This window comes from Bos grunniens, chromosome 5, assembly GCF_055505025.1.
Source record: "Bos grunniens cultivar Pamir isolate PY7600 chromosome 5, Bosgru_T2T1.0, whole genome shotgun sequence".
In the NCBI taxonomy this organism is placed as follows: Eukaryota; Metazoa; Chordata; class Mammalia; order Artiodactyla; family Bovidae; genus Bos; species Bos grunniens.
In genome coordinates, this window is record NC_141169.1 from 63979630 (window position 1) to 63991647 (window position 12018).

At 42.2% G+C, this 12018-nt stretch overlaps 1 protein-coding gene across 14 annotated transcripts in view; it reads right to left on the reverse strand.

The window, feature by feature from the left end:
* The window catches only part of ANKS1B (ankyrin repeat and sterile alpha motif domain containing 1B), a 1153827-nt gene that overhangs the window by 93689 nt on the left and 1048120 nt on the right, over positions 1–12018 (reverse strand). For 8 of the 14 annotated variants that reach the window (XM_086400851.1, XM_086400849.1, XM_086400853.1 and 5 more), the window contains 2 exons: positions 6639–6746; positions 4414–4593 (listed from right to left, as the gene is read on the reverse strand). In XM_086400851.1, coding sequence (XP_086256977.1) covers positions 4414–4593; positions 6639–6746 — 288 coding nt within the window. The remainder of the gene's footprint in view (positions 1–4413; positions 4594–6638; positions 6747–12018) is intronic. The other 6 variants (XM_086400847.1, XM_086400846.1, XM_086400845.1 and 3 more) reach the window with 2 other exon arrangements.

A 12018-nucleotide genomic window follows, 5' to 3' on the forward strand; every position in this document is an offset into this window, starting at 1 on the left:
GAACCATGAGCTGATTCCATAAGTTTCCACTAACCACCAGTGATATTATCCTTGCTCTGTTCACTGTCTCTATGTACGTATGGGCTTCCCTGGTGGCTCGGACAGTGAAGAATCTGCCTCCAATGCAGGAGACCTGGGTTTGATCCCTGGGCTGGGAAGATCCCCTGGACAAGGGAATGGCTATCCACTTCAGTATTCTGGAGAATTCTACGGATAGAGGATCTGACATAGCATATGGGAAACTGGTATTTATTGCTGTGTTATAAAGATATTCCATATCATTTAAAAATAGAAGTAGCCCACTAGGGGCATAGAAGAATAGGACATGGTCAGGCAGACGGCTTGTGTTTGGGTTCTGCCATGCAGCAGCTGTGAGGCAAAGCACTCACTCGCGTGGGCTCCTTGAGTATAGGACGGGCTGTGGTGAGGTTTAAATAAGATACTGCACGTGGAGTCTCAGGTATGGGTGGGGCCACGGCAGGGCTTCTATGCGGCCCAGTTTCCATTTCTCTTCCTCTAACAGTATCAAAAGAACAAACATTTGTAGAACTAACATAATATGTAAAGTGCTTTCAAATAAAGAAGTAATTGAGGTAGCGCCCTGGTGGTCCAGTGGTTAAGACCTTGCCTTCCGAGGCAGGGTTTGCAGATTTGTGATCTCTGGTCAAGGAGCTAAGATCCCACATGCCTAATGCCTCGCGGCCAAGAACCCAAAACATAAAACAGAAATAATATTGTAAGAAATTCAATAAAGACTTTAAAGAAGATTTAATTAAAAAAAGAAGTAATTGATCTAGTCATACATATTAAGTAATACTGTTTGGATCAAAATATATTAGACATTCAACTGAATGAACTTTCTAGTGATTTAGAAGCAATGGAGACAAAGCCTTGCTAGTGCCTAACATATCACCTCAGGCAAGTTCTGATTTTGTCGCTTTCTGGTTGTGCTACCCAGACCGAGTCACATAATTTCTCAGTTTCCCAGTCTTTGAAATGTGGATAAGTCTGCTTCTAAGGTTTGTGTACATCGGTAAGGTAACTGCCTCAGGCAATATTGATATTTCTATTTAGATGACAGCAATCAAAACATAAGAACTTCTTTAGTGTGGGTTTTCTCTTACTGCTCAGGAGTCTTTTTCATTTTGTGAAAATAGAAGGATTATTTCATTTTCCCATAAGTATTTGGTTATAAATAAATGGCTATAAGTGTCACATCGGGAAATTCTTTTTTCTTTTTCATAACTTTGGAGCATGTGGTCCCTAAATTTTATTAATTCTATTACTCTTCTTTATTATTCAAGAACATTTTGACTCATCCTAAGTATCACTCAAGAAAATTTCTAAATATTGTTGATTAGGTCCTAAATACTGGAAATGTTTTTCTTCTTTCTGTTATTATTTTTCGTATTATTCACTTAACTATCTTATCTCCATAGAACTTGGACTTAAAAGCTGATCTGCAACGTGCTATACACACATAAATAGTTGTGTAGGACATCTTGTTTGTGCTAAAATGAGAGAACAGATGTGAAAGCACTTTGGAAATTGAAAAGCAAACTATACATATTAAGGTAATATTATACAAATGTGAATGTGACATTTATCTATTAGGGGTGTGGAAATAGGGAAGCCTTTCAGAACTTCTGAGCTAATGAATCCAGTGTTTCCAGCATGGTAGGAAACCCACTGTTTAAACGTGCTGACATCACTATATTTCATGGTTTCAGAAATCCTAATAGTACTTAACTTGATTTTGTTTCTCCCATATTTGTGTAAGACAATTTGATGCCACAACATTGCTTATGTCAGAATAAAAGCAAACAATAGCCATGCTATTTAAAATTCTCTGGATTCCAAGAAAGATATTTTGAACAGTTTCAATTGAAAATAAGTAACTAAACACTGTGTTAACGTTTGAAAAATATATGCTAACAAATTTTACAGGTAGAATGGACATTAAATTTACCTCAATTTAACCTTAAGCAGGAGTTTACTAAGTTAAAGATGTGGAAACACATCTGCTGGGCAAACCTTAACAAAGTTAGGTTCCTATAATTACTGTAGCCGCTAAGAGCTTCAGGTTCCTGGCCTACGGCTAGAATTCCAAATCACTCTGCTGGGGGCTCAGCTAAATCTGAAGCGGAAACAGAAAGATAAGAAAAAGCATCAACTGAGTGGCTGAATGGTGGAACAGTCACATAAATAAAACCATTCAACAACAAAATTACCGAGTATTTCATATTTTGACAGGTTAAAGCTTCGAAATGGCGCTATTTTTAAATGGTATCCATTCATTTCTCCACGATTTCTAGCATTTCTAGACTGGGAAAGAGTCTCAAGACAAATAAAAAACTGCAATTAACACAACATAAAGAGTTGAGATCCCCAAATCTCTTCTTCTTATTGATCGGATTCCTGTAGTGCCATCTCCTATTTACTCTGCAGCAAAAGCACTATATATTGAGCAGTGGGATTTTAGAAAGCTTCTAATAAGCTCCTGGCTGCTGATGGAGGCCCAGGTCTCCATCAGTCATTTGAACACAGGGAACAGCACCAGGGTGGGGGCGGGGAGGGAGGGAAATAAGCACGTACACACAGACCCTCTCCAGCTCACATCTCATCTGCTGCTTACCTCACTTCTCTTTCTGCATTTGTGCCTTTCTCACCTGGCCAGATAGAAGTTCATTCAATTTTCTCAAGGGCAAGACAATTCCTGAAAGGGATGCATTCTGATTGGAACGACAAGAAAAAGATCTCGACTCTTCAAAAAAGTAATACTTCCCCTAGCTTGTGAATCTCATAAAGACCATAAGGGAGCAATTGCTAGATTACCTCTGAGGGTTCACGCTCAGGCAGAAGAGTAATTAATTTCCTCTTTGGAAAAAAACCGCACTATGTGGAGAAATTTCATAAATTGCATGAGCAGTTCAGCCAGGTGATTCTGTTGCTGAATTTGGCACGGTCAATAATGGCTAATTCTCCTTAATGAACGATCCTCCCTTATCCAGCAGGGTAGGTAAGGGTTCAGGAAAGATCCAGTTTGTATTCATACATAAAGACTACATGGTTCAAGGTTAAAACAAATGTCTCTGCTGTCATTAGAGAAATTCACCCACATATGTGATCCACAAATACTAACAAATAGCAGAAAATATATGAACATTTTGGGGGGGGAGTTTTAGATACGTTATTTAAAAAAATAATCAGTGAAAACAGTAATAAGGATTACAAGACAATACTGAACAAGAGAGAGAGGGAAGATTATTATTTTCTTGTCTCTCCTACGTTTTCCACCTCACTGCAATAAAAGATTCTCCATAATCCCAACACTGCTATTCTCTGCACAAAGAACCCTGAAACCAATTCAATACTGAGCAAGCTGAAAGGAGACACAATATCTCAGACCCCCTTCTCTCCAGGGCATTTGTAGGCAGAATAGCCACGGCTTCCAGAACATTCTTTTCATATTTCTCTTTCACGAGCGGCAGCATTGAATGTTTACCAAAGGCTTTAAAAAAAAAACAGAATCTCACCAAACAGATGAGAAAAATATTTAACAACCAAGGCAAAGCAATTACAGTCAAATTTTCACCTCAAGATTCTCATCTTAGGTGTGCGAGGCAGAGAGAAGTCTCTTAACACATCAGTCTGAACCTAGAATGAGGATGAAAAGAGTTGATTCTGCCAATAGTCGTCAACAGATCCACAGCTTTGAATCTAGGGGTGACACTGCAGAGCAAGCTGCCGTTGGAAAGTGCTTTAGCGACAGTGCCACTATTTGGCTATGGCTGACTTAAATTTTTGAGCAGTGACCTGGGGACAGGAGAGGCCCAGACATCCATACCCGAATCATGAAGAGATCCGAACAGGACAGATCTCTCTCTTCAGGTATTTGTGTCAGGCAGCAGCATCATTTTCAGCTACTCAAGGTGGCAATATGAGATGGCTGCAACAGTCCCCATTGTACAAGTCTATACACATTGTAAACTTGGCAGGAAATTAACAGCATTACTTGGAGTTAGCCCTACTGGCCCCCACCCCCGTGACTTTCCCCCTGTCATCCAACCAATTTAACTCTGTAATCTAGACCTTTATGACTTTTCATTGTGATTTGATTCTTACACAGCATTATTCCCTTTAGAGCAAAGACTTTCTGGGTGCAAAGAGACCAGACATAATATCTTCAGTCAAGAACTGGATAACAATGATTTGTGTCTACATTCCATTCCCAGAAAGGTCTGTTTCAATCTAGCTCAACTGAGCAGGGAATAAAAGTCATGACATAAAATGGGAAAATTCCATTTAGGTTGGGTACAATATGCATCCATTGTAAGTGACCGTTCAAAATCGGAATGCATTACTTGATCTGGGAGAAAGGCAAAAACATCACAGAGGCTCTGAACACCTTACCTGGGCCATCTGCCTCTCCAGTTTTGATCGGGGAATATCATCAAAGTAGTTTTCATTTCTTCTCCTCCTTGCATCGCCCTGCATGATAATGTGAGGAACGTCTAGGGAGCCACCAGTGGTGTAAGTGCTTTGGCTAAGTGATGGAGACAACTGAGGAGGAGTGTGATTACCACTGGGTTCCTGAATGGAAATACATCATGAAATAAATACCATGTTCTTGTGGCTGACCTCTGGTTTCAAAATTGTGAAATACTGACAAGACACACCGCGGGGGTGGGGAGTCATTTTTAAATCAACTGTTGAGGAATCGATGACATTCTACCATTTTATTAATGGCATGATCAGCATGTCCCCCCTTAAGACTTTCAGGTCGAAGGTTTACAGTATAGAGAGCCAGGCTCTGTTTTCTTAAGCCTCCATCGTGGATGATCTCGGGAGAGAGGCACACAGATGCTAGGCACCCCCCACACTGTCACACGTATCTACAAGGGAGGGAATTGTGTCTCCATGCGAACACAACGGCCTCATTACAGTAGGTGCCACGACGAAACAGCTAAAACAGGACCTCATGGGTCCTGATCTTCCATCAAAAAGCAGCCTGGCAATCAGGCTGGGGAGGGGACACGATATGGAAATGGCATGCCACCTGCACGGAGTCCAGAGCAACGCATGAGGACAGGCTTTGATGGCAAAGACAACTGGGGGAAACTGGCTGAGAAGGAAGATAAAGGGTGGCAGAGAGCTGGGCTCTGGTGTCTGAGAGGAGGACTGGATCGTGCTGGTTCTCCAGCTATTTCTCCCCAAGACATTCCAGACTGCCTCTGATGGATTAATAAGGTCCTGCATTTTTTTCTTGAGAACCTCTTTTGATTTATTTGCTGTTTCCTCAAGTCTCTTCCAGAGAGCCAGAGGGAGAGGTTCAGAAGAGGAAGGAGAGACAGCAGGGGACATAGCAGGGAATACTCCTCTAAAGGGTCATTTAGGATGGTTACACTGAGGGTGCCTGTATCTTTTTCCTCTTCATTCAGCAAAACGAAAGCAAAACAGTAATCCCTTTCTAGCTCATTTCCCCCTAATTTATCTGAGGCTCCTTCTATTGAGGGAGAAAAATAGGTCCTTTTTTTTTTTTTTTATATATTGTCACTACTCAACCAGCTTCCAAACAACCCATATATCCCAATTCCCCTAGACATCAATTTTCCTCATGGCTCCCTCCTGGAGCCAATTCGCTCGCTTTTCCTGAAGTCTTTGTGTATTTTCTTCTCCTTTAAAATGGAATCAGCCTCAAAATCGTAACAGCTCCTCTCCTGCCTGATCCTCCGCTATCCTGACAGTAGTTACGCTGTTTGCTGAAGTCCGCTGATAAGAAACATTCAGTGGCATTTCATTGCTGGCAGTTACATCCAAGTGCCACCTTTGTGTTCATTTATTATCGCCACCCTTTCTGACACTTGCAAAAAAGGAATCAGAAGCAAGCAAGTACAGGGCTCAATAAAGAGAACAGAGTTGGAACTCTCCAACTGGTCATGGAGACCCCAGCTTTATGGTGAATTTTTGAAAAGTTCCTATGGGCCTGATAAACACCAGAGACTGCTGGTTACTCCTTCCTGGGACCATTCTCCCTGGAATCTTCTCTCTCTTTGTCTCTTTCCCTCTGCTCTTTCTTGCCTTCCTTCCCTTCCACTTTATTTCTTTCTTCCTCCTATGGTTTCTCTCTAGTTTTTCTACCCCTTAATTCTAAAATATAGCTGAAATAGTTTACTAAAGTCCTAGATTCTCTATTGTTAATTTTTGAAGTGGGTAAAAACCGAACAATTCATTTCTTAAAAAACAGAAGACCCGAAGGTTAATTTTAAATCGATCTTTAACTTAACTCTGGTCCTCATCGATTTTCTTTCTGTGGGTTTAAAGAGTTTGACAGAAAATTCATTTCCTCTGTGTTGAGGGGAGTGTGGGATGGGGGGCAGCAGAGAGGTTTTTTAAAGGTGATGGTTTTTCAGATGTTTATCTAAATCTCAAAAACACACATTTAACCAATCGAGAAAAACAAACCTTGTCTTAGAAAATGCTATCAAAGGCAAGAAAGCTTTTTATACAGATAAGGTAAGCTACCTGGAAAACAGCCTGTACTTTCTGACCCCCTGCTTCAGTCATTCCTATCTTACTGCACAACACAGTTTTTGAGGATATGAGTGGAGGACGGAACAAGCACGCGGGGTACTTACCCTGAGGGTGATGGACCGAGGGGGCTTCTGTGGTGGGTCGTCGTGCAGCCTGTCTCCCAGAGATGCCAAGATACGTTTCCTGTGGCCAATCAAATTGATTTTTAAAACCTGAAACGACATATATATCTGGATTAAATACTTCACTTGAGAAAAATGATTTTTACTTGTCCTATAAGATGCAGGAGGGGAGAGATTTGTGCAAAATTACCTCTGCACCGGGAGAGATGAGGCGTGAGATCCATGTGTCCCCGCGAGGCCACAGAGAGAGGACCGGGGCAGTGAGGCAGAGCAGGAGCAGGGGCAGGGCTTCCGTCAGGCAGGCTGCCTGCGGGTCCAGCTCGCCACCCGGCAGCCATAAGACCTTTCCAAGTCTGAGTCAGGTCTCATCCCTCCACTAGCTTCCTACGGCTCTTAGAGCAAAACCCGAGTCTTGACCCGGCCTCGAGGCCCAACGGGGCTGGCTGCTCTGTCTCTCTCTGGTCCCTGCCTCTCTCCCTCTGGCCTTCTCTGTTCCTTGAACAGTCATACTCATTCTGGCCTTGGGGTCTCTACTCGTTTCTCCATCTTCCTAGAATGCTTCCCCGGCACCCCGACCCACCGCCTCTCCTGCAATTTTTAAATGATGCTTTCTCATCCATTTGGACGCTACTTCAGTGTGGTTTCCTCGCCAAGGCCCGTCCCTCCTCCTTGCTAAAAGAATCGAGTCCTCAGCCCCATCATGCTCCACCCTGTGAACCTCTTCATAGCATTCTCTGAAATAACTTTATTTGCTGGGTTGGTGTTTGTGTAGCCCTCCCCACAGGCTGCTTCTCTGGTGGCTCAGGAAGTAAAGAATTTGCCTGCAATGCAGGAGGCCTGGGTCCAACCCCTGGGTCAGGAAGATTCCCTGGAGAAGGGAACGGCTATGCACTCCAGTATTCTTGCCTGGAGAATTCCTATGGACAGAAAAGCCTGGTAGACTACAGTCCAGTCCATGGGGTTGCAAAGAGTCGGACACGACCAAACAATTGACACTAACACTCACCCAGGTAAGACAGCCTTGCCTGTGCTTAGTTGCTCAGTCATGTCCGACTGTTTGTGACCCCATGGACTGTAGCTCTCCAGGCTCTTCTGTCCATGGGGATTCTACAGGCAAGAATATTGGAGTGGGTTTCCATGCCCTCCTCCAGGGCATCTTCCCAACCCAAGAATCAAATCTGCATTGCAGGTGGATTCTTTACTATCTGAGCCACCAGGGAAGCCCAAGAATACTGGAGTGGGTAGTCTATCCCTTCTCCAGGGGGTCTTCCTGACCCAGGAATCATACCAAGGTCTCCCACATTGCAGGCAGATTCTTAACCAGCTGAGCTACCAGGGAAGCTCTCAAAAAAACATCCGCCCAGGTAAGTGTTCAGAGAGCAGGTATGTCTTTATCATCATTATTTCCCCAACAATGTTTGAAATAACGGAAGCTCAATGCATATGGAAGAATGAATATTAAGGCAGATAAAAGTACAAAGTAGGAATAGAATCAAGTACTGCTGACCAGGGTCTCCCCAGGATGGGACTTCTGAGTCTGACAGCATACTGCAAAGGGCAAAGTGCAAAAGAGATGACATAGGAAACCAAGGCTTGCAGAGAGCCTCAGTCCCCAGCCCTTCCCAGAGCCTTACACATTATTCTCTTTCCTTCATCACAACATTCCTAATGGGAAGGTGCTCTCCTTGATTTACAGAAGAGGAGACTGAGGTTCAGAATGGTGAAGTAGCCTACCAAAGAGCCAATATATGGTGGCTCTGGGATTTTAATATGGTTTGCCTAACTCCAAAACTTGTTTTACTCTAAGGCAAACAGCAAAGTTTCGGCATATCTCCAAATATCACTGACTTTTTAAAAACAACAAATTATAAACCATTTATAAGAATATGTTCACCTCTTTCCTACACACATACGGTACTAGAATAGAACAATTCTTGTTGGATAACTAGTTCAAAAGTATATGACCCATTGTGAAAATGATTTTTAAAAAAATTCTCTTCAAATTTTACAGGGTTGAGGGGGGTATTTCCTGGCACTCATTCTGTGCTACTCTATTTGTCAGTTAGCCTATTGGCCTCTCTGCCTAAACTGATTTTAAGTTAGCATGATCCTCTATTCTTTTTACTTTTAAATTAAATTTTAAAATATTTTAAAATTTTTATTTATATTGGAATACAGTTGATTGACAATGTTGTGTTAATTTCAAGTGTTCAGCAAAGTGATTCAGTTATACATATATCCCTTCTTCTTCAAACCCTTTCCCCATACAGGCTATTACAGAATATTGTATTGAGTTCCCTTGGTAAAGAATCCACCTGCAATGCATGAGACCCTAGTTCGATTCCTGGGTCAGGAAGATCTGCTGGAGAAGGGATAGGCTATCCACTCCAGTATTCTGGGGCTTCCCTTGTGGCTCAGCTGGTAAAAGAATCCACCTGCAATGCGGGAGACCTGGGTTCTATCCCTAGGTTGGGAAGATCCCCTGGAGCAGGGAAAGGCTACCCACTCCAGTATTCTGGCCTGGAGAATTCCATGGACTGTATAATCAATGGGTCGGACACAACTGAGTGTAAATACTGTGCATATGCTATACACAGTAAGTAAGAGCTTCCCAGGTGGCGCAGAGGTAAAGAATCTGCCTACCAACGCAGGAGAGCAGGAGATGTAGGTTTAATCCCTGGGTTGGGAAGTTCCCCAGAGTAGGAAACAGCAACCCATTCCAGTATTTCTTGCCTGGAAAATTCCATAGGCAGAGGAGCTTGGTGGACTACAGTCTATGGGGTCGCAAAAAGTCAGATTCGACTGAGCACACATGAGCACGTGCTTTACAGGGAGCCCTTGTTGGTTATCTATTTTATACATAGTAATATGTATATGTTAATCCCAACCTCCTAATTTATCCCTCTCCCACTGCATTTCCCCTTTGTTAACCGTAAATTTGTTCAATTCCTTTTTATACTCACTCTCTGACCCATGTCTGTCAAGGGTGGGGATGGTGAATGTTAATCAAGGTCTGTCTACATGCAACACCTCCCTCTGATTTTATAAACCTTCATCTCCCCCAGACTGATAAATCCTCATCTTGGCAGGTTGTTTTCATAAAGCAGCTCTCTTTTCACAAAGCAGTCCCTTTAGTCCACTCTCTCTGTACTGTCTCCTCTCCTATTTCAACTGCTTCAGGTCTGCTGAACAAATTACTCACAATAATCCAGGTATAGGTAAACTTTGGCATTGCATTTAAGCAGGATACCATTTCCTGCTTTTAATGCCCCTTTAAAAATGCCTTTTCTAAGCACTCTTGATTTTTGGCTGGCCATACAGCTGCAGTAGGAATAACGAGGCACAAAAATATACACTGACTGTAAAACCTCTTAATTCGGTCAGAGCTGATAGTTGAAAGCCCTTTAATTTGGAAGGATGGTTTGAATGATTGTGCCTACATTCCTTATCTTACAGTTGTCCATGCAGAAGCCCATCTGCCATCCTTCTGCCCATTCATGTAAGATTGTGTTATCTTTCTATATTCATATTAGCCAGCTTGGCCTTTCACTACCTGGAGGAACTTAGTAGTTTTTGCAACTCTGGAATTTCACCATATACTCCTTCTTTCAGATGATTTATAAATATGCTAAATAAATGCAGTCCCAGGGCTGATTACTTGCAGACAATACTGTTCATACAATCCAGAGAAATGCCCTTGCATTGTTCCTTGTTTTTTAAACATTAAGATCAAAGAAAGCCTCCATTTCTGAAAAATACAACATTAACCTTTTCAAGTGTATTTGCAAGTCTAAAAACCACTACATTTTCTCATTCCCTTTTATTCTTATTCTCAACTACTTGGCTAAAGCTTCTATTAAATATAAATTTCTCCCACAAAATCCTCTCTGCCTTTCTCTCAGTAGGGAATTGAACATGATGGTGATGGTGCTATCGCAGACCCCTGAATCCTGCTAAGAAATGTTCTTAAAGCAATAAAAACATTCCAAATTATTTTGAGAAATAACTGACACTAAATAACAAGTGTGGTAAAACTGAGTGGGTGTAACCTCCATTGCTGCTTTTGATTTACTCACCGACAACTCAATTTTGGGCAAGTTACCTGACTCTTCTGTTTCCAGTTCTCTTGCCTATAAAATGAGGAGGTTAATGCCCCGTCTCAAGTGCCGTTGGAAAGATAGAGTGAAACTGAAAACAATCAGCACAGTGCCCTGAACATACAAGATGCAACCTTCACAGGGTGCTCATTTCCGCTAACAGTCTCTAAGGATACATGGAAATCTGACCCGGCGAAACAGGGACTTGGTTGGTCACTTTCATGAAGTTAATCATGTCAAACGAATACGGTGATGCCTTGCAGGAAGAGATGTGGTTAACCTCAGAAAAGTCCTCATGGAAGCGACATGCTCTGGTAGAAATGGGTCTAGTTTCTAGCTATTAGTTTAGTACCAGAGCTAATCTAAAGGAAAGTATCCTATTCTTCCATCCCACCATTTAATCTCCAACAGGAGGTAAACTGAGGTCCTCCTCCACACTGGAGCTCTGCTGCTGCCTCCCCCAGAGAACTACCCCCAAAAGGGAGACAGACATATAGGCAGCTAGAATGAACTAGTTAACACAGAATGTGATTTGTGTCAACAATGTCTGGGTAACTCCCCTTCCTTATTAGAAATGATCACATGTTATAGGAGATACTGATGATTACATTTACTGAACATCTGCTATGTTCCAGTTGTGCCAGGAACTGTGCCAGGTGCATTTATATATGTGCAAATATCTCCTTGAATTCTTACAATAACAGTATCATTCCCATTTTAGAGACGCCAAACCTGAGATTTAGAAATACTGTTATATGTCAAGTGTCTCACTGCTAATGGATATCGTGGCTGGAATATGCACCTGATTATGAACCTGCTCTTTACCACTCACCGCAGGCTCTTCTTGTTGCTGTCAACCTCTGTAGTATTTGGCCTTAGTTATACTATTGTTTGGGCTTCCCAGGCGGCTCAGTGGTAAAGAATCCACTTACCACTGCAGGAGACACAGGTTCAATCCCTGGGTCAGGAAGATCCCCTGAGTAGGAAATGGCAACCCACTCCTGTATTTCTTGCCTGGAGAATTCCATGGACTGAGGAGCCTGATGGGCTTCAGTCCATAGAGTTGTGGAGTTGGACTTGACTCAGCACACACACATACTACTGGTTAACATTATAATGGTTCTTAAGCTGGTGCTTTTTTTTTTTCTTTGAGTTATCATGTTCAAAACATTTATACTGGGTCTCGATCATCTGAAAACATTAAAATAATACAGCTTCAATTTTGAACAAGGCTCGTAGCAGGGTTAAAGCTTCAGATCGAAAGA